Source organism: Numenius arquata, chromosome 2 (assembly GCF_964106895.1).
Source record: "Numenius arquata chromosome 2, bNumArq3.hap1.1, whole genome shotgun sequence".
Taxonomy (NCBI): Eukaryota; Metazoa; Chordata; class Aves; order Charadriiformes; family Scolopacidae; genus Numenius; species Numenius arquata.
Window position 1 is genome coordinate 80,385,904 of NC_133577.1, and position 26,469 is coordinate 80,412,372.

At 40.5% G+C, this 26,469-nt stretch overlaps 1 protein-coding gene across 3 annotated transcripts in view; it reads right to left on the bottom strand.

The window, feature by feature from the left end:
* Nucleotides 1-3,488: 3,488 nt before the first annotated feature.
* The window catches only part of NR1H4 (nuclear receptor subfamily 1 group H member 4), a 35,246-nt gene continuing 12,265 nt past the window's right edge, over nucleotides 3,489-26,469 (bottom strand). The window contains exons 3-9 of one of the 3 annotated variants that reach the window (XM_074168541.1): nucleotides 21,805-21,945; nucleotides 18,089-18,222; nucleotides 17,468-17,566; nucleotides 16,299-16,398; nucleotides 14,361-14,507; nucleotides 5,077-5,190; nucleotides 3,489-3,727 (exon numbers count right to left, since the gene is read on the bottom strand). In XM_074168541.1, coding sequence (XP_074024642.1) covers nucleotides 3,489-3,727; nucleotides 5,077-5,190; nucleotides 14,361-14,507; nucleotides 16,299-16,398; nucleotides 17,468-17,566; nucleotides 18,089-18,222; nucleotides 21,805-21,945 — 974 coding nt within the window. Of the gene's footprint in view, nucleotides 3,728-5,076; nucleotides 5,191-14,360; nucleotides 14,508-16,298; nucleotides 16,399-17,467; nucleotides 17,567-18,088; nucleotides 18,223-21,792; nucleotides 21,946-26,469 lie in introns of all 3 variants that reach the window. The other 2 variants (XM_074168540.1, XM_074168542.1) reach the window with 2 other exon arrangements.

The following is a 26,469-nucleotide window of genomic DNA, read 5'->3' on the forward strand; positions in this document are numbered from 1 at the left end:
TCGGTCCAAGGTGAAGGGCTTTAAGGTGGCAACCAACTCCTTACATTAAGGCACGCTCACTGCTCTCCTCGGGGACTGCCTTTCTGCACCTCTCCATGACAGTGCACACAGCACATGGCAGTGAGTCCGCTCTCCCCCTCCAAAGGGCAGCAAAGGCCCTGGATTCACCTGCCAGGCCAGAGAAACCCACTTGAAATCAGGGAGGAGCACTTCATCTCAATAGCCGGCATCTCCGCAGAAGACGGGCAGACGGCTCCTTTACCACAGGAGCATTCAGTTTGGGTAGAGCCCGGATAAGAGGAGACACACTATCCCTGCCACTCGCTCTCAATCACAAACTCTTCTCTCCCTCCCTTTCCACCCCACACTTCTTCCAGCAAAGCAACACTGAGGGGAGCATCGCTTGATGGCCAAGAAGCAGGCTGCTGGCTAGTCACAGTCAGGAGGCTTTCATTATGACTTAAATATAAAATCCTGTCTTATTATGAAAGATCCACCCAGTACATTTAGAATTACAAATGCAATAGGCCAGCTATGCCTTATAGGTCCTAAAGGTATACATGCACTTTTTCCCATGTCTTTATCTGATACTATGCCAAAGGTGACACACAGCATCCCTGGCATACAGCCAGCTTTTGGGGCAAAGAAAGGAGCCAGACAGTTTTCGGCTTACTAAGCAATATGAATGAGCATTTTAGCCGACAGCACTAGGGCAAATTTCCTATAAAAACAGCGCCGCATCCTCAAACGCTTGCGCGAGGCACAGGAGAGACTGGTTTGAAGAGCGTTATGCAAAAACTCTCCCCTCTCCCTCCCTTCCCCTGGGTAAGCTTCGCGGCACTTCACTTCCAGCATCGATGCCAGTGAGGCTAACTCGCCCCTGGAAGAGTGACCGAGCCCAGCCCGGTAACCGGCTTAGCCCAGCACCGGGGTCTGTCCCCGCTGCACGGGGCTCCCTGCGATGCTCAGCACCTTTCCAGCGCCGCCCCTATAAGACAGGCGTCACTGACCGAGCGCCACCGCTCCGGAGCGGCGCGCCCCATGCACCGCCGCAAGCGGGACCCTCGCAGAGGCTCCGGACGGGCCGCCGCGGGTCGGGTCCGGGGGGCCGCCACACCCCGGTGCGAGGGGGAGCCGTCCCACCGCCGTGCTGCCATTACCACCGCCTTCCTACCCCCCCCGCCGCCGCCGCCGCCGCTGCTGCTGCTGCTGCTGCTGCTGCTGCTGCCGCAGCTTCTGCTGCCCATGCCCATGCCCATGCCCATGCCCATGCCCATGCCCATGCCCATGCCGGCAAGCCAGACCCCACGGTACTCACCGGCAGCCGCCGCCGCGCCACTCTCCCCCCGCACCGCGCACCAGAGCGCCCCCGCCCGCCCCGCGCCGAGCGCTCCGTTCGAAAGGGCCAATCAGCGCCCGCGGGGCGGGGCCGGGGCGGGGCGGGGCCGTGCCCTCCGCACCTGGTCCGGTGCCGCGGCACCGGCCGGCCCTCAGCCCCCGCGGCCGCGCGCCGTCCTCCCGGCGTCCGTCTCTCTCCGGGGGGTCTCCACCGGAGCCCCCGCCGGTTTGGGTTAGGGGGCTGCGCAGCGGAGCCGCCCCGCCCGCCTCCCGCTTTGAGGCGGTGCAGGGGAGCGGCAGCCCCGCTGGCAGCCGGGTCAGTCCCACGGAGGCCGGGTTAGGCCTCAGCCCCCCACCCGCTTCGGCGACACGGCCAGAGGGCTGCTCGGGGGCTGCGGCAGATGGCCGGGCGGTTGGGCTGTCACGAAAGCAGGGGCCTGGACGTCTCCTCCTCCTTGTGTCACCAGCTGCCTGGGGAAGCAGCTCCGCTTCCCTGGAGCGGTGGTTGGGAATTCGGTCGTCGCCGGTGGGAGCCAGCGTGCCGGGTTGTCCGGGATTGAGCGACACAGGGATAATTTCTCTTTCAGCAATTTTACTTTTCAGTAAGGCCTCTTCTAATGCTGGGGAAAACTGCGCTTTTAGAAGGCTCTAGTGTCTGAATTTGTGAAAATACTTTCTAGCCAGTTAGGCTACGTGGGTTTCAAGGTCTTGGTGTTTTCAAGCTGTGCCAGGTGTGGAGATGAGGAGGAGCAAGACCCTGGCACTTGACCCAAGCTGGCCAACAGAATTATTTCATACCATGAAATAAACGTTCAATATAAATTAGAAAGTTTGCTGAGGAGTCTCTCCCATGATGGCTGTGGTCCTAAGAACTTCGTGGGACCCCTGAGCCCTTCCTCCCCAAACTGTAGTGCTTGTGGTGTCCGACACTTGCTGTCCACTGCTGGGGGTGCACAGGTTCCTGCTGGTAGAATGGGCTGAGGATAATCCTTGTGTATTTTATGTTGGTATCAAGATCAGTATTTGTTCTTTAGTATTATTAATGTTAATAATTTTTACATTTCAACCTTTGGGTTTCCTTATTTTTCCAGATTCCCCTTCCTGGGTTGGGAGGGGTCATCAGGTGAGAGAATAATTGTCTAAACAACAACAAATTATTGTGCGTTCTTCAAACCATAGCAGGGCTGCATGCCTACCCATGAAGGAGCTGACACCCAAACAGACCTTTCTGCAGCAAGGCATAGAGCCGTTTCTGTGCCCAGTGCCTTTCTCACACTGCCAGCAGTGCAGAGTCACCATCTGCAGGACAGTGTGGTCGCATGTGGGTGTCCCAGCCACCTGGTTTCATGTCACTGGGAGCAGATCCCGGCACAAGGAAACCACCCACCCTGCCTACAGCCCCTGTTAGCATCAGGGAGCCCGCACCGCCTCGCACAGCAGTCAAACACGCTTACAATATTTTTCAGAGCCACTAAGCACCAGCAGTCAAAAGTCATAACACAAAATAACCTGCGATGCACTTTCACAAAGTATAGATACTGTATTATTTTCACTTTGAAACAATAATGCAAATGAAGCTACATGTTTATATCATGAGAAGGGCTGGGGGTTTTGTGTGTGTGTGTGCCTTTTCTCCATTACATAATTTTTCATCTCCTGAAGAAATAACATCTTGCACGTCTTACGTGAACACATTTCACAGTTGAACAGCAAATGACTGTGGGATTAACCATTTCAGCTGGTTTATTACCGTAAATATCTGGAATATATTCTTTAATGGAGGCCAAGCACAAAAACACTGCAATGAAAAAATATGAATGGAAACCTGCATTTCCCAATTTGTCAAGAGGAGCCATAACTGCAGTCAGTTTAATTGCAGCAGCAATTAACAGGGTTCTTCTGAGGAGCTGGTGGACTCTTTCTGATCATAGAATATAAATACAGAGAAAGTTATACTCACGTGTGACAATCTGATAGCTATACAATATTCTGTGTACAGTGAACAAAATGACTTTTTTGAATCCATGGCATGTTTCTATAAAAATGCAGTAATGAAAATTGAATGTAGTGTGGGATATTTTTCTATTAAAATAAATGCTATGTGGTCCTTTAAAAAGATATTTCTTCTAAAATAAAACAAAAGGTATCCATCACTGCACATCCCAGATCTCACAGAGAAGAGGTGTGAATTTGTGATCATTCACTCTCCATGACATCAGCATCTCTGCGTGATGATGATTAAATGTCCGTAATTCTGTAAGACGGCCCAGAAGACATGCAAAGTGTTGAGGGTTATCTGGGTGGTGAAGTTTGCAGAATTTTTGTAGAATATCCAGCAGGGGTTCTTGAAGCCTTTCCACGGACTCTCTGTCCTTTATGTATTGTCGATCTGGTTATGGTTTTAAAAGAAAAGAAGCAATTAGCAAATATATGCTCTGATATAATGTAAATATTTACACTGATAAAAGAGTATAAAATATTCAAATATTTACACTGGGCACTGATGCTCACACCTACCAAAAATATTTATTTTCAAGTTAAGAGGCAATAAAAATGTTTAACATAGTATTTTTGCTTTGGGGTTTTAATGTAAGCTTCCCACTTCTAGCTAAGGGAAACTTTCAACTTTTTCAAAAACTGAAGAGTTTTAACTTGGAAATGTTTCTCTGGGGTTCTATCATCATCTCCCAGTGCAGTTCTGCACCTGAATACATCCTGTGATGCATTGCAACAGCTGAGCAGCATGGCATGAGTTCTTGGAGGTGTAGTACAAGTGAGGAATTTGGCCAGTAGAGAAGAGTGGACATGCAGGTCACCAGGGAGAAATCAAACGTCCTCATCTTCAGAGGAAAATTCTTTGTTAGAAAATACTTGCCTTTTTTTTTGTTGTTGTTCATATGGAATTATGTGTTTGGGTATTTGGAGAGGGAGGAAAAGAGGAGGATGGGGAGTTTTTGTCACTGGAATTTTTAGTGTAAAAAAATTTCCTAAGCCACTCTGAGACAAAGAGCAATGGAATTGCTTCACCTTCCCATCTTCCATGAAACCTGATTTGGAAACCTCAGTGTCTGTCTTTTGTCCTGAAGCATCAGCCTTCTCTTCTCCCATTCCTATGACAGTTTGTTTGAGGCAATACATTTTCCCCGTATGTTGTAAGCAGAGCTGGTTAGTTCTGTGTTGTCAAAGAACTAGTTTCTACAGCAAAGCCCATCATCAGGCCTGAGACACTATTATGCCGATACTTCTGAAAGGTCAGTTTCCAACACTTCATAGTCGAGAGGGCAACTTCCTACCATCCTTCTGCTCTTGCCAGCTGGTGCTCATTCAGTAAAGGCTGAAGACCTTCATCGCCATTCTCTATTCTAAGTTATAGGGTTTCCCAGTTTCCCCTCTAAAAAATGTGACATTCCGCAATGGTCTCTAGTGATGTACACATACCACATCTAGTATTTTCTGAAGAAAGAAGCCTGTCCTGCTTAGCAGTGGATAGATACCAGTAATTTTTTTTAAGCAGGGTGCTTAGGCACTTTTTTTCCTTGCACACAAAACCAGATGGTGTAGCAGGACATTTGGAGTTTGGATTTGTGTGCTTGTTTTCTGATTTAACAACTGAATATACTGAATAAGCATGTATGCTCACTTAGTCTATCTAGAATGTAAGTTTTTACAAGTCTCAGGTCCCACTCCTCATACTTTCTTTCCAAAACCACTAATATTTATTTCTGGATTAGAAGTTACCTGGAGACAGGATAACTATGGCTGTGAGCAGTGCGTATTCTTCCTGTGTCATCTTCAGCTCTCCAATGCTTTTATAAAAATTAAACATGGGAGTTATGAATTCATCTGAGATACCTGTGTAAGAAAAAAAAGTTATAATATTTTTTAACTACTGAAATAATCTAGTTTATTGCCATAGAGAAATTATTTAGTGTTTGAAGCCTCGACTGTCTAGGTGGGAGAAATTTACTACACAAATCAGGCCTGATGCAAGACAATTAGTTACAAAAGTGCAAGCACATCCTTGTTTTCCAGATGAGCGTAGAAACAGGCAAGCTCTGGAATTTCTTTTCACGTGGTTTCAAAGTCTTTCTTTCAAGCAAGTCCTTTTCCTCTACAGATTTGTCTGTCTAGCTCTTCAGGACAAGTCTCATACGCTTTTCTCTCGCTGTCTACTGATATTCTAGCAGTCTTGTTTCCAATATGCACAGTTTGCGAAACAGTCCCCATGTTCCCTATCTTCACATTAGTTATATGGAAACCTCTCAGGGTGTATGGTTTAATTCCAGCCCAACTCTACTCTACAACTAACTGCCTTGGGCATTTGCTTCAGTTGTCTCCATAAAGAGTTTTAATTGCTCCTTTTATGTAGCCTGAAACTTTAGCTAAGTCTAGGATTACCTGTAGTCCAAGATCAACTTGCTTGCAACTACTACTACCTTCCAGCATAAACTAGTGTATTATAAAGTACAGAGCCATAAATAATTAAAATCCAGCCCAGTTTAAGGATGGGATCATGCGATTCTCTTGCCATCAGCGAAACCCTTTAGGGTTACCAAACTGGGGCATGCCGGCTGAGCTTCCTCTTACTGACTTTGTCATCAGGTCACAACGTTCTTACTTAGCCTTAAATTACAGATGTACTTCATTCTGCTTTCTGGTGTAAAAAAGAAGTAGGTCCTGTGACAAAAAATATATATTTTTTTTTAAACTGGTGTGTGAGTCACTCGGAGCAGCCACTAGACTGTTGACAATGGCTGCTTGCAACTCTGAAGCAGTGGCATGGACGAGATGTAGAGATCTGAACCAGCGGTTCCGCAGCAAGAAGCCTTTTTGGTCTTCCTTGGCTGGAAGGATGGAAACCTCCTCAGTTCCCACAAACAAGGGCCATAAGATTTCTTGTCATTTTACTTTTAATTTTGAGCCTTTATGGGAGAAGACTTTATAACTTGGTGTGGAAACCGCATGAAATAATGTGATTTTGAGTGTTGTATACAACAAAAAGCTGCAATCCAGGACTCGTAAGGTTTGGAGTGCCTCCAATAGGGGAAATTCAAAATGAAACTCAGCAGGTGGAACTCAAAGAAAGGAAACATGAAGTCACTTGACCTAACTACAAACAAGTCACATTTTGCTGCGACAGTGAGAACTTACTTCAATCAATGGAATAATTATGTGTCCCAACAGTGAAAGTATGGTCTTGCTGGGTGTGGTTTATTTTGTGGCTGGATGATGTGTTAAAGCATGTGACATGAGCAACCTATGTTCACTTCAGATTACAAGCCACAAATCTTGTTTTGGTAACAAGTTCAACACTATTAAGAAGAGTCTAAGTGAATTAAGCAGATATATATGATGTGGGTCAACTTGTCCTGTGGCAGTTAGTAACACAGCTGGAGCTTCTACAGAGGAAACAATAGTCATAGCACCCAATGTTCTGCGAGGTTTATGTCATTAGTCATCAGCACTAACTATTTAAAAGTTTGAACACTTGTTATTGCTAACTTTGGGGAACCGCCTGTCTCTGTGCTGGGCAGTTTTAAATGCCAAAGTTCCTTGCAATATGACATATGTAAAGAACACATACATGTGACACGCCAAAGTCTTAAAGTTCACATGAATCTGGAAACAGGAGAAAAAGTGAGTCTAGCTGAGCCCTAAAGCAGAGCAAATGAACTCCTTTTGTGGGAATAAATAGCTTAGTAATGACATGAGAAAAGTCCAAGACCAACTGAATATTTTTAGAAGTCTCTGTGCAAGGTATCGTGCCGCTGGGCATGATTGTCTTGGCAGCAGACAGGAAATGGGAGGAAGTGGGCTGTGACTAAGACTCCCACCATTTGTTTCTCATATTCATCATTTGATTATTTTTTTTTTTCTTTCTTTTTTTTGGGTCAGGTTAGTTTTCAGCTGGATGAATTCATTGTTTTGCTGCCCACAAAGCTCCTCAAGTCCTACTGTCAGTATAGAGAAGTGAGATGAAAATGATGCTGGTGAACAGGGTGCGGAATAACTAATTCAGGTCCTCACTGGTCCAGTCACTGTATAAGCATAAACAATCCTTGCCCCAGAAAGCTTATAATCCAACATTAAGAAACTAAAGCAAAAAATCAGTATAGATGTGGAAGTAAATGAAATTATGGCAGAAAGCTTCTCTGCACTACTGTACCTGAAACAGAGAAAGAAAACAAAATAGAAGAGGTGAAAGGGAGTAAAAAGGGATGTTTTAGCAATGCAACTGATGTACTACTTTTACTAAAAAGAACAGAACCTTGAAATCTTTAAATAGATATACATCACCAGACAATTATGAATGAAACCATGCAAAATGAGCAATTTTGAGACTAGGATAATGGAATTTTTTTCTTGGTTACTACTTTTGCCTTCATCCTATCTGTGGTGGTTTCCCTGATATGTCATCATCCTGTATGCACATTACACAAACCGCTGTTCCATCACAAGAGGGGGCTGTTTTCTAATGTGATTGAAAACGCTTCACTTTGGATTTAATAAGCTCCACCGGAAAGCAAAAAAGCAGGAAACAGATGTTTATAGTTCTTTCCTTTTTTTTTTTTTTTCCTTATCTACTGTACAAGATGTTATCACTTCCATTCAGGTTATCAGAAAAAGAATTAAAAGCGATTTGGCGCTTGTAACTGAAAAAGCTAGAGGAGAAGTGAATTATATGACTTTTCAAATGTCATTGTTATAAATCATACTCCAAAATTGAAAAAAAATCAAATAGATAAAGTTATATTTCTGCCATCAGTGGGAACGGAAAAGTTAGCTCTGTCTAACCCTCTTTATTTAGATCAGACAAGAGCCATGCACAGTACTGGGTCAGATAGGCAGAGCTTCCAGGGCAGCATTACTGGTGCCACCTTCTTAACTTTTTTTCCAAAAGGTTTCAAAATCTTTGTTTCATGCAGCATTACGGCAACGAGAACATGCCCCTCCTTCATGTTGCATTGTGCATCATTCTGAATTACACAGATTTCTACCTAACCACCAGCCCAACCCTATCATCTGTGGGAGATACTGGAATTCATTTGATCGATTTCACTATGTTAATGCGTGACGGGCTGTAAACCCCCCAGAAGCCAATGGGAAATACTACCTTTACTGAGTACAGACTTGCAGAGTTAGACTGGAGCAGAATTAAACCCCTGAGCATTATTCATTCAGCACCCCTTACTTCTTGCAGAATTTCACTCCTATCTGTAGCTTAAGACACAGCATTGTTTCAGACCTTGCCTTTTTTAGGGATTTTTCCTACGATTTCTCTCTCAAGGTAAAAGGACTGTTGCTTCTATAACGTTTGCAGTTTCAGGCCATAAATAATTGGTTAGCATGATCCTGGAATAGATTTTTTTACTGTGATATTGAGTCAGTATTGCCAGCTTTTGAGACCAGTATTCTCTCTTCTATTATGTCTGTTGATTAAAACTGAATAGATTAATCTATTCCAAGAGGAAAGCTTGAGAGTAAGTACTAATTAACAGTAACTAGCACTGTGTGATTAATATGGATGAAGAGATCTTTTTTTCTTGATAAACATGAAGGTGCCAGTGGATATTAGACCAAGAGTATATTAGTAGCTGTTTAATGAAAATAAAATATATTAATTACTGGCAAAATTACATCTTATCTTTCACAGTGTTTCATCTACCAGAACTGCTTTCCATGCTGCTTATGAGCTCTGCCTTCTAACTTGTTCAAATGCATCAGTGGCCCTTTAAACACTGACCAAATTCACCGTGTTTATGCTAAGAGCCGAAAAGGGGAAAATCCAACCAGTAGAGAAAACACACCAGTGCATGTTCACGTGACTTCTCCTCTATCATCATCTTGTGGAGGTTAAATGGCCAACTTAAGTGAGAGGTTAGCATGTGCCAAGGAGAATAGCAAAATCCCATCTTCTCAAAAGCAATCAACAGGACCACTGTGAAGCCACCATTACAAGTAAAGAAATCTTAGTTTAAAAAACCTACACAAAACAGCAAACAAACCAAACCTGCAAGGAGGATGCAAATGACATTGCCACACACCATCCTTTGGCAGTGGCCTGAGTGCCTGCAGGCAGGAGGGAAGTATGGTCTGGCACACTGCAGCAGCATCTGCACTGCCTTGAGCTAGTCTTCATACGTTGAGTCTATTTAAATAAGTTTTTGGCCTGGAGAAGCACACTTACGCAGAAGAGATTGGGTCCTCTGACATCTGTCCTTGTTTTCATGGGTGTAGATTAACTCTGTAGACATGACTTAAACACTTTTATCAATTTTATTTGACATTCAGGAACACAGCACTGGCTTACTCAGTGCGGTAGATTGTGCAGTACCGTGTACAAACAGAAAAGCTCTTTCCTACACTCTGTGAATGTAAAGTGGCCCTAATTTCTAAATATTTTGGGCAGCGTGCCAGTTTCAGATGGAGTCATAGAATGGTGTCTTCTGTGTGGATGCATCTGACCATCATTTGCAGGTATGTTTAGAAACAAGGTGCTAGATACTGACCAGGTTGCTCTCCCTTAGATTAGGTTATTTGGATTCACAAGTGAAGATCATTTCATTTGGTTTCCCTGCACAAACCCCAGCATAATGGGGTTTTGAAGCGCTACCGCTACTCAGTACTAATAATCAAATAATAAAAGCCAAAGGTAGTGGAAGTGATTAGCAATCCATTGTTCCGGTGCCAAATTTTGGCCTTGGTTGCGGGAGTCTCTTGTCCAAATCAACAGGAACTTTGTATCCCACACTCAAGGGCAAAAGGTGGCCTCTTGCCAATGCTTTGAAATTATGGCTATTTCTTTTTTCCTTGGATCTCCCTGTACTTCAGCACCTGTAACCCATCCAGGAAGGCAACAGTATATTTCACAATGTCAGGTGTCCTGCTGCCAACCAAAAATTTGGGTCCAGATTCTTCTGTTTTAGCCCATATCAGTTAGTATCTTATTCCCCGATACTGAAATTAGTAGAACTGCTCTGTTAGAGTGAAATGATGAAATAAAGATCTGTGGCTCTTCATGACTGCTTAAAGCAGGTGTCCTTGGGAAAACAGGCTATAAATGTTCACTGAGAAAACATTCAGTATTTCAAGCACGGTTTTTAAAAATGCTGTACTGCTAGAAAATGGGGAGAGTTTGCTTTCAAAATAACACAAAGAAACTAAGCATTAAATTGCTAGGAAGTCAGCCTTTCACAGAATGAATCAATCAGTCACAACTTGGTGTATGCATAGTGAAGCATCGAATAAGATGAGCAAGTAGCACAAGCTCTCATTAACATCAAATAAAATGTCTGTATTTCTCATTAAGTCTCAATATTGGAGTGAGTAGAAGAGGATTTCAGTCTCAGGAACAGCTAATGAAAGAATTTCCATAACACCTTATGGCAAAAGATCATAAGGGCACAAACAAAGGCAGTCACTGAGATGTACCAGGACTAAGCTAAGAAATAAAAATACACCTCATCAGCATGAGAATAAAAACGAAGGCTGCTGATGCTCAAAGGTCATCACCACCAGATCTCTGGCTTTTTTATCAGAAAAAAAAAATAAATCTGTTCCATACAATCGGACTGGAAAGGCATAAATATTAATAGATGAGAGCAGCTTCCAAGTGGACATGGTGGCAGGTGACAGAAATCTGGACAGCTTGTGACTTTTAGGCAGAATGGCTAGCCCGGATTTTATGGATACAGAACATCAAGGCTTGACAATAGGACTTATGTGATATTCAGACAATTGTCTGCACCTAAAAATATGTGGACAGAAGTTCTGACTAACAGCAATAATTTATGGCTGATGGCCTGACACTGTTTAGGATCTCACTAGGAGCCATGAAGAATCCTGATGCTGCTTCTTCATTAAATACATATACATTTAATTTCTAAACTCTTACTCAGCTATTACTGCATTCCGTCTACTGCTCTCTGTTGTCTTTGCAGAGTGTTTCAGCTTGCTGCATTTAGTCTTTTTTTTTTTTCCAGTGAGGTGTATGCAAAAAAGAAAAAAAAGTCCCTATTTCCAAATTTATGTGTAATTCTCCTGGTTTTTTTATTTGACTTGGATTTAGTCTCTTCTAGCTATTTTATCTCTTGGACCAATCTATAACATGATAATGGCCAGCTGCAGTTTCTAGTAGCATGTGTTCTTACCAGTTAAGGCTGGAAGAGGCTGCTTAAGTTTCTATCCTAATACCACATTTAGTACAGGGTATTAGTCGGCCTAGAGCCCTGGTGTTGAGTCCTAAGACATGCAGGGGTGTGAAATGCACATTTAATATACATGAAAGCTGCATGTGTAGCAATGATAACAGAAGAATTTGGATGCCTTTCTTTCACTTTGTTTAAACTCAGGACACCTGAAAATGACCATGATTTAAACCACAAAAATAAGATGTTTCTCTAGCAGATATTTTCCAGCAATTCCTCAATTTGCCTAAACGCTTAATTCTGGCATTTATCATAAACTAAGACAAAACACGCAGAAAAATTGCAGAAAAAACTCTTGTAGCTTGTGTGACAAACAGGATTCCTATGAAAGTTCAGTGAAGACTGAGAAATACACTTGGGAAGCATGAAAGCACTAAATCTACCTAGTAAAAATCCTTCCTCTTATAAACCAATCTGCTTGCATTTTTGGTGCAAAGGAGTGATGCCACTAACTGACAGGCAGCTACCAGTACTGAAAACATGGGCAGAGAGGCAACTAAAAAAACCACATTTCAGCCTTTTCATCAAAGGGACATTGCCAAGTTGACAGATAGATACGCTCCAGTATGCGGCAATGTGAGTCCAAAAAGAAAGACTGGAAATTTTGTTAAATAGCATCGGTAGCTGCACTTCAGTTAACACTGCTACAAATGCAAAGAGTTACAAGCTGCTTTTGTTATTTATTGTCACAGCCCCATTAAGTGCAGCCAAGGAAAACATTTTTAAGTAGGCTTGAATTTGCACAGAGTGGAGAAATAAAATACATGTAAAGGGGTATTTTCTCCTGTATTCTGGCTATTAGTGGGAGGAAAGAATGCAAGCAGCAGCAAGTAAGCTGGTTAATATATTATCCTCCTGTAATACAGGGAGGGAGAAATTTCGCTTTATGTCCTCAGCTTGTTCCTGGGGACCTTGAGAGAAGATGTTTCAGAGGGCCTTTTCCAAGAGCAATAAGATATATATGTGTATATGTGGACACTAAAAAAAAAAAGTTACTGTGTTTCATTTCTTTGGAGCTATTCAGGTTTTCTTCTGATACAGAATTTTCAATTTATCTTGAAGGGGTTTTTCCCCACAGAAAAGAAGTATTACGGGAAATCTTCCTTTGGAATAAATAATGCCACATTTGAAATCATTACTTGTCTTGACATTTTCTTCTACACAAAATCCTATTTTTTAAATCTGTTTCATGACAGGTAAATAACATTATGGCAGGATATGATGCCATATTCCAGCTATTCATGTTATTTTATGAAATGCTATGTTTAAGTCTAGAACAAATTTGCAAAAAATAATATTGCATCTCATCTAGACTCCATAGTTGCAGAGAATTAACAGGCTATTTTAAAATTATGAGTAAGGAAAAATTATTGGTATGATATAATGGCTTATGTAATGTCCTGGATCAAAGTATTTCCTGCTTCTATTTTTTATGAACAGTTGACACCTTGAACATGAAGGTTGATACTTACTTTACAGATTAGAGGAGAGAAGCTTTTCAGTAATCATGTGTTCATATGGAATCATTTCTCTAAGACCTACTTTTACCAAAAATTTAGGTTATAATCCAATAAAAAAATCTCTTAATGAAGACATTTGGATCCATGACAACTCAATTAAAGTTTCCAGGAACTATCTCTGGGCTTCTTGGCATACTACTCTGCCTGCAGAATCTAGACCAGAAGCCATTCGTATCACTCTAGGAGTCACCATTTCCAGTCCATCAAACAATAGCCTCTTATAATAAACCAAAATGAAAGAAATATAAAAAACTACAAAATATAAATCTAGAAATGAGCATGCTAAGTCAAACTAAATAAATACCTTCAGCAAGTGAGCTATTCTGAAGTTTCCTAACTCCTTTTCATAGTTTCAAAGATATAAGCATTGGCCTAATTTTTGCACACATTAGTAGCACCTTCACATTACTGATTTTAAAAGAGTTTCAGAACTGAGTTCAAGCCCATTTCTATGACTAGTATTGAGGTTAAACATTCTCCTGTCTTTTCTCCTTCCGACCATTAAAAAGGAAGGCCAGAAGCCAGAATCTATAGACAGACTCTCTGATTCAGAATTGGTTTTACATTTGAATTTTGCATGATAGGTCGCTGAGGGTTGGATAAAGTTTTCTGCTCTATACAGAAAAAGGCAAAACATTCAGTATTGCATCAGTGGAGCACAAAGAATACATAACAATGCAAAACATGACTTTGCCTGCTTTAAGGAACAAACAATATCCAGTCCTGTTTGGCTTTTCATATTTATTAAGATTTATGTCTAGAAACAGTAGAATTTATCACAGCCACTGAGCCTTTGATGGACCTTAAGAAGCAGAAAATATACTGAGAACATGCCATGTTTATAATTCTTCTATGCACCTTGTGACTCAATTTTACCAAACTGACCCTAAGAATAGGTGGTTTCCCTTAGTCATCTCCAGTAACATCTTAAAATCTTTTTTTTTTCTTTCTATCTTGTAATGATTGCCTTTGAAAGCATAAATATTGATATTTTATGTGAATAATTTGAAATGGTGGTATTTCTTCTTCATCGCTCTTTCATGCTTATCATTGGAGACTTGCACTGGGTTTATTTGATGTAGTGTTATTCATAATACTTGCAATGTATTTATAAATAAACCTCTACCTTATGACCTTTCAACTCCAGGCTGAGTTAGACTTGTTCTGGTTAATATAAAGAACAACATTCAGATAACCTGTTTCAGTGCTAATAAACAATTTTACTAACTTTCCAAGGGCAAAATACTGACACAGAAGTGGTGTTTGTTTTTCCCTTGTTAAACAAGATACTTACCACTATTGCGAATTCTTTCTTCTAAAAGGACAGTGTGTCCTGTAGGAAGTTTCCTGCTGAAGATCTCAGCTGAGCGTAGGAACATGGCTTCTACTGCTGAGCCCTTCAGCAAAGCAATCTGATCTTCATGATCAAGGGTTTGGAAGCCTGGGGAGATATTAGAGGTAAGACAGCAACAGAAAAGTCCCTGCTGCTTTCTGTCCTGAAGTTCTTGCACGTGAGGTGCTACACATCTGAGTAACCTTGATGTTGATGTCAGTAGGGTTGCCAAGTGCTGTGCAAATTGAAACCCAGATTCCAGAACATGACACAGATTTGGACCTCACCAACATTTACGAGAATTAGATTTGTGTTTCACTGTTCATGGTACTTTAAGAGGAACACGATAAGTAAAATCTAGTGGCATAGCATTACCACTAGCCTGCTGCTGCTCCCTAACATCTGCCATTTTTCCACTAGGGCTCTCTATATAACTCTCCCACAGCCACGCTGCTTTCAGCCCTTTCTGTGCTCTGGTGGCCAAACCAGCATTTGAAGCATGTAATTTTAAATATTTCACCTTGCCTTTGGACTAATATACTATTTTACATAGAGGCTTCCTGCTGTGTTTTAAATATGCATTTCTCTTTTTGGAGGGGAAAGACTCTAAAATCCACTGAAGAAATCAGGACAAATCTGGTAACTTGTGTGAACACACAGCTGCTCCTCCAAAGAGGAATGGGGAGCTGAAGATCATGGAAACTCTGCTCATACTTGCCATTCCGAGTACCCACATTATAAGTACCCCCTGATTCTGTGAGGAAGCACAGAAAAAGAGAATGAAACAAAAAGGTGATAAATCCTGTCAAATGTACTCTAAGTCAACACTGAAAATAGTAGATTATTCAATTGCAAAGCTCCTCCCTTCTCCATTTGCTGCCAGCCAGTGTCCCAGTTAGCGTAAAAAAATATAGTTACAGCTGCAGTGCTAGGCTTTGAAGCAAGCCTGTAACACACAGAGGAAGGGTCAATATTATGGGAGTGCCAGGAAAATAATGTTTTCATACAGCTAAGTGTTACAATGCATCTTCCTTAATTACAAGGAACCTGTACCATGCCCGGTGTTAACTCTTAAGGTAACATTAACTTGGGAGTCAAAAAAATACTAATGATAAACTCAGGTTTTCAGTGCTTGTCCATAACACACCATGCAACGACCATAAATATTGGTGTCACACACAAGGGGAAGTTCTTGTTTAGGACTCACAATTCAGTGGATTTCATGACCTAGAGGCTTTGCTAGAAAGGCAGCAAAGCTAGTGAAGCAGAGTCTGGCAAATGTTAGTGGTAATATAGAGGCAGGCTATTTGGCATTGCAATGATATATGAAAATAAAATCTCTCTAGAGATACGACCTCTTCCCTGAGCATTTTGTTTGTCACTAAGTAAAAAGAGCCACATCTCAGAGTGGCAGAGTTTGAATTATTCAATGTATTATTCCTCTGAGCACAAAGCTCCTTTTCATAGGCAGTGTCTAAAGAATGCGTGTCAGACGAGGATACATTTTTATAGTCTTCAAAATACACACAACAATCACTAAATGGCAACTGAAAGGCATGTAAACTTTGCAATAACAAAATTTGCCCCAACACTGAGAGAGTGGTCAGACACTGGAACAGCCTGCCCAGGGAGGTGGTGGAGTCGCCATCCCTGGAGGTATTTAAGAAACGTGTAGTCATGGCACTTCAGGGCATGCTGTAGTGCCTGAGATTGTTGGTTTGTGTCTGTTTGTGGGCATTTGTTTTGGTTTGGTTTTGGTGTTGGTGTTCTGGGATTTTTTGGGTGGTTTATTTTTGTCGGGGTTTTTTTTTTGTTTTATTTTGTTGTTGGTTGGACTCGATGATCTCAAAGGTCCCATCCAACCAAAAATATTCTGTGATTCTGTGACATTGGATATACCTGGTAGTTTTTTTGTGAATTCCACAAGAACCTGCACGTGACTGGTAGCCATTTCTGTTAAAATCAGAAAATTTCCTTCAGCACTGAATTCCTCGTGTAACTGTTAAAAGTCAAACCAAACAAAATTGGTTAATATTCATTGTCATTTCACATTTAAGAACATAAAATACAAGAATTATTAGACTGGATCAGGCAAGAGGTCCATCTAATACTGTAAATTGCCTCCAATGGTTGCCAAAACCAGGTATTTTGGAAGGCAATATAAAAAGTGTAAGAAGTTGACAGTGTCCTTTCACCTGGAGTATTTGTCGTACTTTCAGTGCCATGTCTAGCAATCGATTTATTCAGGCACTTCCTGAGCTAGAAGTTCTATGTGTACCATAATATTTAACCAAAAGCCTTGTTCACTATGAATTTGTCTATTTCTTTTTTTAATATATTTTGGTTTTAACCTCCTCAGCCTCCCATGGAAATAAGTGACACAAGGTAGTTATGGGTTATTCAGCCTTCCTCCTGCAAGTGTCTTCCTTTTAGTTTTCAAAGCTGCTGACACAGGAATTAATTTCCTACAGTCATTTTGGTTTGTTTGTTGTTTTTTTTTTTAAGTTTGAACACGATAGTTTTGTAAAAAAAAATACATCTCTTTTAAACCCTTTTCCCCTCTTCTCCCTGTTTCCCAATCTTTTTCCATCCTACCATGAAAACTGGGAGCTCTTAAAGCTAATATAGAATTTCTAGAAAGTAAAGAGGAAAAGGAAAGAAGAGGGGATTAAACAAAAATCAAAACCTGGAAAATATTGGGAATTTGGGTTCAAAAAAATGAAATATTTTCAAGCTTCCGGGTGTCTTTATAGAAAGAAAGCTTGGCTGCAAGTCGAACTCAAATCACTGCCTATACTGACAATGCAAAAAACAAAGCTCCAATCAGCAAAGGCTGGATTTGAGCATTAAAATGTATTTCCAGAGTTGAAAGCTTTTTCTTAGCATTTAAGTTTGATAAACAAAAGTGATCTAACTGTTGACTGAATGGGAGAATGAACTGCAAGCTTTTATCCATAGTTTGCTCTACTACTTACTACACCTACTTATACTAAGTACAAATATTTTCTGCCATGTAATCCTCAGCTTCCATATCTGCATCTCAAAAATTAATTCATCAACATACTTACTAGTTTTTTTGACACCTCCTGTGGTATTTGTTGTTTACTATATGAATCCATGATGTAATCAAGAAGGTTCTGCTGTTCTGGGGTAAATTCTACTTTCTCCTATACTGGCAAAAAAAAAGCCCATCATGAAATGCAGTCATAGAAATGATCTAACATCTCTTGCATTAGGAAAAAGCTATACATCTATTTCTCACGCTTGGAGAACAAGCAGAGAAGAGGTTTGCTTGTCACTGAGATTTCTACAGAAGCGTGCAGAAGAGAGGTATATAATGCTTCTAAACTGCATGAGTTTGTGTGGTTTATTATTAGAAATAAGGAGATGTTTAGCAAATAACTAGGTATACTCACACTTAATATCACACCTCACCATATGTGATATATGCTTGAATATGTCTCACAGAAAACATACTTTATGCATTTTATAGATGCTTTACTGAGTTTTGACTAAAATTATCAGAACTGCTTCTATACGCAAGGTATTTCCTTGGCTTGGTGGGAGATGGAGTTTTAATTAATACAGACAGCTCCAGAGAGTTTGCAAGTACTCTATACTCACTGTACTAGCCACACTTAGCTCAAGCATCACCACTACTGTATGAACTATTACAAGAATTTTCTTACCCTATAAATTTTAGTTGTAGACGTCACTTGTTTCATGTCTTGGCCTTCGTTATCTTCATTGGTGGTCTGATCTGGAGGCTGTTTCACATTTTTCCGTAGCCTTTTTGACTTGCATTGTATTTCTGTTAACAGACCTTGAACACATAATACAACAGATAGCAATTGGATTTATATATGCCTCAGGCACTGAATAGGTACATAAACATGCCCATGAATGCCCTTTACACTAACAAACCCACTTACCTGTGCAGATCGTTTCTTCAATGTGTCATTATCTTTGGATGTGAGTCTAATGAGACATACTAGGCACACACTAATGAGAAGTCTGGCCCAGCAGGAGCCCATCTGCAGATCAAAACACTTGGTTCTGGTGACCCAGCATCCACACAGTGTACATGTCAGGGATCTTGCTTTGGACCAGCTCTAATCTCATTTTACAGACAGAAAACCCATTAGTGATGGGAGTGTGCTGGAGTGTGCCTTTGGTTTAGTTTCATGGAAAGAAAACCCTTGCATATGCTCCAACAAAGCACAGCAAAATAGGAACAATTGGAAGACTGTCATCAAAAGTGTGCTCCTCATCAGATCCAAAACAGTAATCGAGGTGCAGCTGTTCTTACACAAATGGCACTGGATGTTTTCCGTAATCTTTCAGTCATGTTATGGCTGTAGTGCAGAATCTTTGCACAGAAAGCCCACTCAGAAGAGAGGACTCCAGGGCTTTAGCCATTACAGTGTCACTATGCAGATAGACTAACAGTTGAAAACATAGACTCAGATGTAACTCAGGCTGGCAAATGTAGCTTTAAAATATATTTATTTAAAATGTTATCCGGTTGGTCTTGCTATTTTGAACTTCATTGTATTAGAGGGCTGAATAAAGCCCTGGTTTTACTATAGAGTTTCACTTGCCCTAATAAAAGGATTTTTGCATTTGTGGATTGTGTCTAGAATACATTTCAGTACCTTGAATCAGGGAGCATCCCTGTGTGGATGTTATAAAAACTAGCAATGTGCTTGTGCTAACAAAAGAAAGGGACAATAGATACCCTACATAACCTGTGGAAGACAGCCAGAAAGCATAAATGAAAAAGTAAACAGCTAAGTATTCATCTAAAAATAAACCTATCAGCACAGGACTTTTTTTTTTTTTTTTTTGAGCTTCTTTCAAGTATCCTTCCCATTCTTCACCTTTGAAAATGCAGAGCTGGAAAAGAGGCTCATTCAGTGAATGTATGATGATGGAGGAAGATACCATGAAAACAGTGAATTTCGTTGTGAATGTTTTTAATTTCCTGTTTAAGCACTATATAAAATAACCTACCTGAACCGCTGAGAAAAGAGGAAATTTACATGATTAAAATAAGACCTGCAAATAATACCTTGAAAGGGGGGGAATAGGAATGATGGAGATAATAATTGGTATCGAGCCATGTAATTTGTGCTGCCACACAGCATCGTAGATTTCTTTTTCTAAATTATTCAGTGCATCCTTTGGCAGTGTTAATGGGCTTGTACTGTTTTCCACCAGCTTAGGATCTGGTCTACTACCTTCCAAGGGAAAATTTGGTTTATGCTTGCCTTAAGCAATAAAACAGATTTGTCTCATGCTTCATGCTACTGACTAGTACCTTGACATCTTATTCTGACTCCATTTAAGTTAGCTGGGAAACTCATGTAAGAGACAGGACTTTACTTTTTACCTCAGAGATAGTTAGGTTTCAATGGGTATTACCTTCCAGGAAGCGTGGCAGAACCCGGGTCTTCCCTAGGCAGAAGGGGAAACTTGTAGTTTATATCAAAATGACAGCAAGTGACTGGAATTGATGGTTAGTAATTTTGATCTGTCTGTGGCTTGTGTATAAAGGGCAGAAGTAGGATTGTTGAGTAGCCGTGCCATAAATATTTATAAGACTTTACCTCCTTGTTCAGAGGGAAAAAAGAATCCACAGAGCTTGCAATTACAATCCTACAAAATGAGTAAGTGAAACGAAGTTCAAGGTAACCTTTTATTTCCCAGTCTTTTTTTTTTTTTTTTTTTCAAATAAACGCTCTATACTACTAGAAGCTTCGTGTTTTACTGTCCTGGATTGCCTTGAACTAAAAGCAATTATATAACACACTCCAACTTAAAAGCCATTAAATAGTACCTTGCCAAACATCCTATTGCAGTGCATTAGAGCATGCTTATGGTTAAGTCATGAGCAACACAAGATACCCAGTGTTTCCATTGCAGAGAGAGAGTCAGATGGCAGCAGCACTCGCTGGCTTTTATTTCACATATGCCAGTTGGTGAAAATGATAGGCCAGTTTAAAAATTTCATGTGGGCCCAGTTAGTATTATTTACGCTGACCTATTTTTTTCAGTGATGGGTTGTTTTTTTGTTGTCCTGAGTCACTCAGGCTATTTTGAACCCTCAAAATTTTGGAACAATGGATCTGGGATTAGCACCATAGGGGAGTTATTTTCCTCTGACACTTAGGGACACATTGAGTGCTGTCATCAGAGTGGTGGTGTCTACTCATATATTTACGAATTGCACAAGAATATGTCATATCTTGGGATCTTTGTAGCCTGTTCAATTTGCAGAATGAAAGATTAATTACATTATGCTGGCAATGCATTCCAAGTATTGATGGAGCTTATTGTTTCTCACAAAACCAACAGTTAATATAGCATCTTCTGATCAGATTGAGGGATAGAAGTATATTAAAAATTCCAAGTAGATTAATTTCCTGTATGAACCTAAATTGGTTTCACACATATGTGTATGCTAAAATGATTGGAGCCATCAAGAAAAATAAATTGCAGCCCTGATCACGGAAGGCAGAAGAGCAGATGTTTACATACTGTTTTCAGGAACAAGCTTGCAAAAATAATGGATTGGCCAATATTTTACGCAAAATGGGGTTTAAAACATGTTTAAAGTTGCACTCCAGTATCCCAGTTGTTCTAAGTTAGCCACTGTGAAGCTCAATTCAGTTTATAAGCTGTCAGTCGGAATAGAATATTCACTTTAATATGAAACATTTTTAAAGTCCATCAGCTTCATTTCTGGACACGATTCTACCTACGTGCCTATATACAAGGCAGGAAAATCTGTAGTGCCACGAGAAGAGCTAATGAGACTATAAAAAAGGGCTAGCCCTTAGCAGTCTTTGCCTGATTGCTGGGTGAGGTCTGGGAACATACACTTGGCAAATCCACAGAAACTTCCTGCTAGCAACAGTCCTCCGCTTTTCTTGAATATGGCATTGTTTGAAAGCCAAAATTTGGACTTGGCCAGCAAGAACTTGACAGGGAGAGCCCCAGAAAGAGTGGTAAAGGGAAGCACCAGGACTTTCCTGCTCTGGCTTCCACAACACTACAAAATCCTCGCTCCTGGGGAGTCTCCTGTAGACTCACTTCCCCTGACTGCTTTTCCTTCCCGCTCAAGCAGACTAATGGCTGTCATCTAGTGCAGGACAGCCCTTCCTTCACCATTCGCTCGGCTCTTACACTCTTGTATCCCTGACCACCAACTAAATCCCATTGCTTATAAGTTCGTTTGTCTTTTTCTACAGGATTTGATGCACAGGCACGGCATCATCTTTAACGCACCTTCCACCTGCTAGAAGACATCTTTTATAGCTTTATTATTAAACCCAGCCTAATCAAACAAATACAGTATTTGATGCACACTCTGACTATATGATGCAAATACCTGTATACATACATTCAGCCAACATGCCCATTTGCTTGCATTTCCTTAGACGACACTCCTGGCATTTTCTCCTCATGTACATGTCCATCTCGCAGTTGCCTCCATTTTTACACTTGTATACTGCATTTTTTGTGATGCTTCTTCTGAAGAACCCTGCACAAAACAGAAATGACATAGATAAAAGAAAACACTCGAAGAAAGTAATCAAGTTGAAGAGCACCTCCATCTCCATTGGGTTTTCTGAATGACACACATTCTGCTGCACTGTGAGTTTCTTTCAGTGCCTGGATGACTATGTTCTTTATATATATTTTGGCAACAGTATCAAAGTCATATAATTTAATAAATCAACATGATAAATCACGGGCCCAAACATTAGACTCAAAGTAAGGCCCCGGAACTGTGAATGTTGGGAAAATTCAGACCTAAATCTGAAACCTGCCAGGAGCAGGTTGAGCACCAGCAGTAGAGCTGTAGGTTGATACCATGCAAATAGACAGTGAAAAAAAGTCTGTTGAGATACAAGATGTACAGAGAGTTGAGTAACTCATCACCGTTCCCTCAGCTCCTGGGATCTGCAGAAGCTCCACATACTGGTCTGCTTGCCCACCCCCAAGTTTAATAAGGAAGCTGCGTCATATCTGCCTATTGTACATGTGGCATACTCCCCTGTTTACAAGATACTCCAGCCTCATTCACTAAATATTTTCTACCTGATGAGTTAAGCAGTCACTTAATTTCCCCTGCACAGGCAATTCTACTGGTATCGTCACTGGATTCACTCCAAAATTGCACAGTGGTAACTGCAAACAGGAACTGATCGAAGAAATTGAGAGGCTTAGCACACTTCCAAGATTGGCGCTGTAGGTAAAATGTGGAGTGCTAAAGATACTAAATGTAATTGAATAAAAGAGTCATCACAAAATAACGGAGTCTTTGCTGCCAGTGATGACTTGAACATTTTCTGAATTTTTAGTGTGACTCAGTGTGCCGTTACAATCTTTTTACGTTGCCCTTCATATGGCAGAGACTATTTAGCATCAACTACAGAGGAAATCAGTTTTTCTGATGTTCTTCTGATCAGTTCTTCTCATCTGAGGGCAGGTTTCTGAAATAGGCTCCTGGGAGTTTCTGCTGGCACATCACTGATTTACAGTGCCCTTCAAACTAGAGTTCTGTGTAAATTTACATTAGCCGGAGCTATTAACAAACCTTTTGCTTTCATGTTGCCACTGGCTGGCACAATAAAATCACCACCGTTTTCCAACCTGGCACTTTGATGTACTAAGGCACCAGATAAGACCCAGTCTCTCATACTAAAATCGTAGGGTGAATTCAGACAGGGATCTGAATTTTTGTCCATTGCAGGATTTGTCTGTGTGTTTTCAGAATGCGTTAAGCTAAGGTACTGCCCCACTGAATCCAGGCGAGATAACAGATGACGTGATGATTTTGCCATTGGCAGATGACAATTTCCCAATTTTGGTCCATGTTTTTATAGTTGCATAATCTCTTCCAAGCACCAGTGTGTAGCTACCAGTAAAACAATTCCACTATTTGGTCACAAAAAACCCCCTGACATTTCTCTGAATCTGCTCTAACTCCTGCTTGAAATCTCTTCCATGCTGTCTCTTTTATTGGCTGCTTTTCAGATAAATACAGTTGACTGGCAGCAGTCGCTTTTGAAATGCAGATTGCTTAGAACCTCCAGCAGCCCCAGGCATTATTTTTATTCATCATTCACGTGGTGTTTAATACATTACCATTTGCTGGTCAGGGAGAGAGAAAAAGAGCTGGATTTAAGCTGTAGGTTCTCAATGTCAGCTAAAGGCAACTGCATCTGCTTTACATCATTTATGAATTTTATTTGTTAAATTTAAATCCTGTAATTTATGACACATTAATTAGTAGTAAATGTTGAAAAGCCCTGTACAAATATTTATGACATTCTAAGTCCGACTGAAGACTGTATCACTCATCCTACCCACAAGTTGTGCAGTTGCTTATTCATGGATGAGCAAAGAAAAAGAGCTTTAGTAAATTAATGTTTTTAAGTATGTAAGAATGTGAAAGAAGAATGAAAAAATATGGATGCAAAAGCTAGGAACCAACAAAATCCAAGCAGTCAAATATTTTCTCTTGAATACAAAGTTTTTGAAAAAGTGAAATTATATGAAATGAAAAGTGAAATAATTTCTTTGGCAAAAAGTAGTTTTAAACCTACTCCTGCTTCAGTTTTATCATGAAGTGACTCCTGAATCATTGTCTTCTTGAACAGACTTCTTCATAATTAGCTTTTTGGTATGAATGGGATTTCTATATATATATTATTCCCTAATAATTAAAAATGAACTTAAACTGCCTGAAATATTTTATATGTGAACTTCTATACCAGAAGGAGTTTTACAAAAATTCAGAGATATATCAGAAATGCCATCTGTTAATGAAGGAGTAAGCCCTAAAAGCTGAATTTTTTTCTGGCACAGTCTAGCTTTTATCTGATCTTGCCAAATTACAAAAAGCTCTTGTTGGCTGGAAATGTTGACTTTGCTTTGTTCTCTTAGCTAGTCATGAATATGTTTAATTATGGCTAGAGCTGCTCCAATGTTACTGATGCTGATTTTTCTTATGGAAATTATGAAAGTTGATGGAGGGCAGCTGTTAAAAGTGTAGATGAAAGATTGGTAAATATCTCCATTTCCCATCCTGACGGTCAACTGCTTTGGCTTTTTCAATGTAAAAGTTTTTGACATTCACAATTGCTAACAGAGCACCTGCTCTGCTCTATCAGACTATCAAGAAATGCTACAGCCTTCCTTCACCCCATGCCCACGTTGTGGGTGCTAGTGTGAGGAAAAGATTAAAGCAGGACCTTCTTGGCAAGAAGTAGTCTCAGTCTGGTGTGAGAGACATCAAGCACTATCAATCAGGAGTGGTATGAAGATTGCAAAAACTCATACCACCAGCCTGTGCAGGGGGAATTCACAACTAGCTTTTCTCTCAGCAGAACTTACTCTGGCATTATTGAACAAGCACAATACTATGTTACACTTGTTCTGTAACACCTGAAAATCATAGAATCATAGAATAATTTGGGTTAGAAGGGATCTTTAAAGGTCATCTAGTCCAACCACCCTGCCAGGGCCAGGGACACCTTCTGCTAGATCAGGTTGCTCAGAGCCCCATCCAACCTGACTTTGAATGTTTCCAGGGATGGGGCATCTACCACCTCTCTGGGCAACCTGTTCTAGTGTTTAACCATCCATATTGTAAAAAACTTCTTCCTTATATTTAGTCTAAATCTACCTTCTCTCAGTTTAACACCATTACCCCTTGTGCTGCCACAGCAGGCCCTGCTAAAATATTTGTCCCCGTCTTTCCTGTAGGTCCCCTTTAGATATTAGAAGGCTGCAATAAGGTCTCCCTGGACCCTTCTCTTCTCCAGGCTGAATAGCCCCAGCTCTCTCAGCCTGTCCTCATAGGATAGGTGCTCCAGCCCTCTGATCATTTTTGGCCCTTTAACACCCAGTATCACTATACAGGCTGAGGCTATACCAAAAAGTCTTTGATGCCTGTTTGCAAAGGTTGTCTCAGAAATGCTCTCTACGGCAGCAGGCTTTAAAGCACAGTATATTGCTCCTTATACTGTAACAATTCCTGAACTGCCTCATTCTTTATGAACCACAACTGTGCTATTATTGTTAGTCAAGGCAGCATTTTCTAAAGAGATATATTAGAGGTGAGAGAAACCCCAAGGAAGCCTTTTTTTTTATAGTACCACAGGCAAATGTTGCATGAGAGCAAGTGTTCATTTTAATCTGCTTTTGCATAATATGTAAAATATTAACAAGCTAAGTTTTTAATGAATGGTAATGTATTAAAAAATATATAGAAGTATATACTGCTGCCCATATCTTTAGATAAATATTGTCATGAGGGATGATAAATAAGATCTTAATATTGTTCCTTCTGCCCAAGAAAGAAAAACAAAAAGAACAGAGGGTGTTGCTGAATGCATTACCAAAGAAAAAAACTTAAAAATATTTAATATATTCATAACAGAAGATTGAATCTCATAAAAATATGTGCAAAGTCTCCCCCTTTGAATAAGAATATCCACAACATCAATGGAGGGAGAGTGCTGCAAGGTGAGCACTAGTCCTGCAGAAAGAGATCTGCATATTATTTTGGACACACATTGAACGTGAACAGTCATATTGCCAAAAAGAAGGGCTAGTCTCAAATTTGGATGTGAGACACATAAGGTAGTTCTTCTACTGCACTGATAAGAGCACAACTGAAGTACCAAGCCCGATTTTGGTCATGATGCTTTGAGGGTAATGTATACCCATGTGAAAAATTCCACAGACACACGAGAATGATCAGATATCTAGAAAACATAGTATCCCTTCCACCTTGCCAAACAGAATTACTGTCCTCAGCACATCTTTTTACTGAATCAGCTGGTACTTTAATCACCTCTAAAGTTTATTGTAGAAACAGAATGCATTATCTTTAAATAATTCAACTTTTACTATGTTTGATCAAGGTTACTATTCTTTGTAATTGATGTTGCAGTCATGAAACAGAGCGAAAACATAAAACAAATTATCCCAATAAAGCAGTAAAATTACTGTTACATAGAGTGATTCAAACTGAATCAGTAGAGAGATGAAC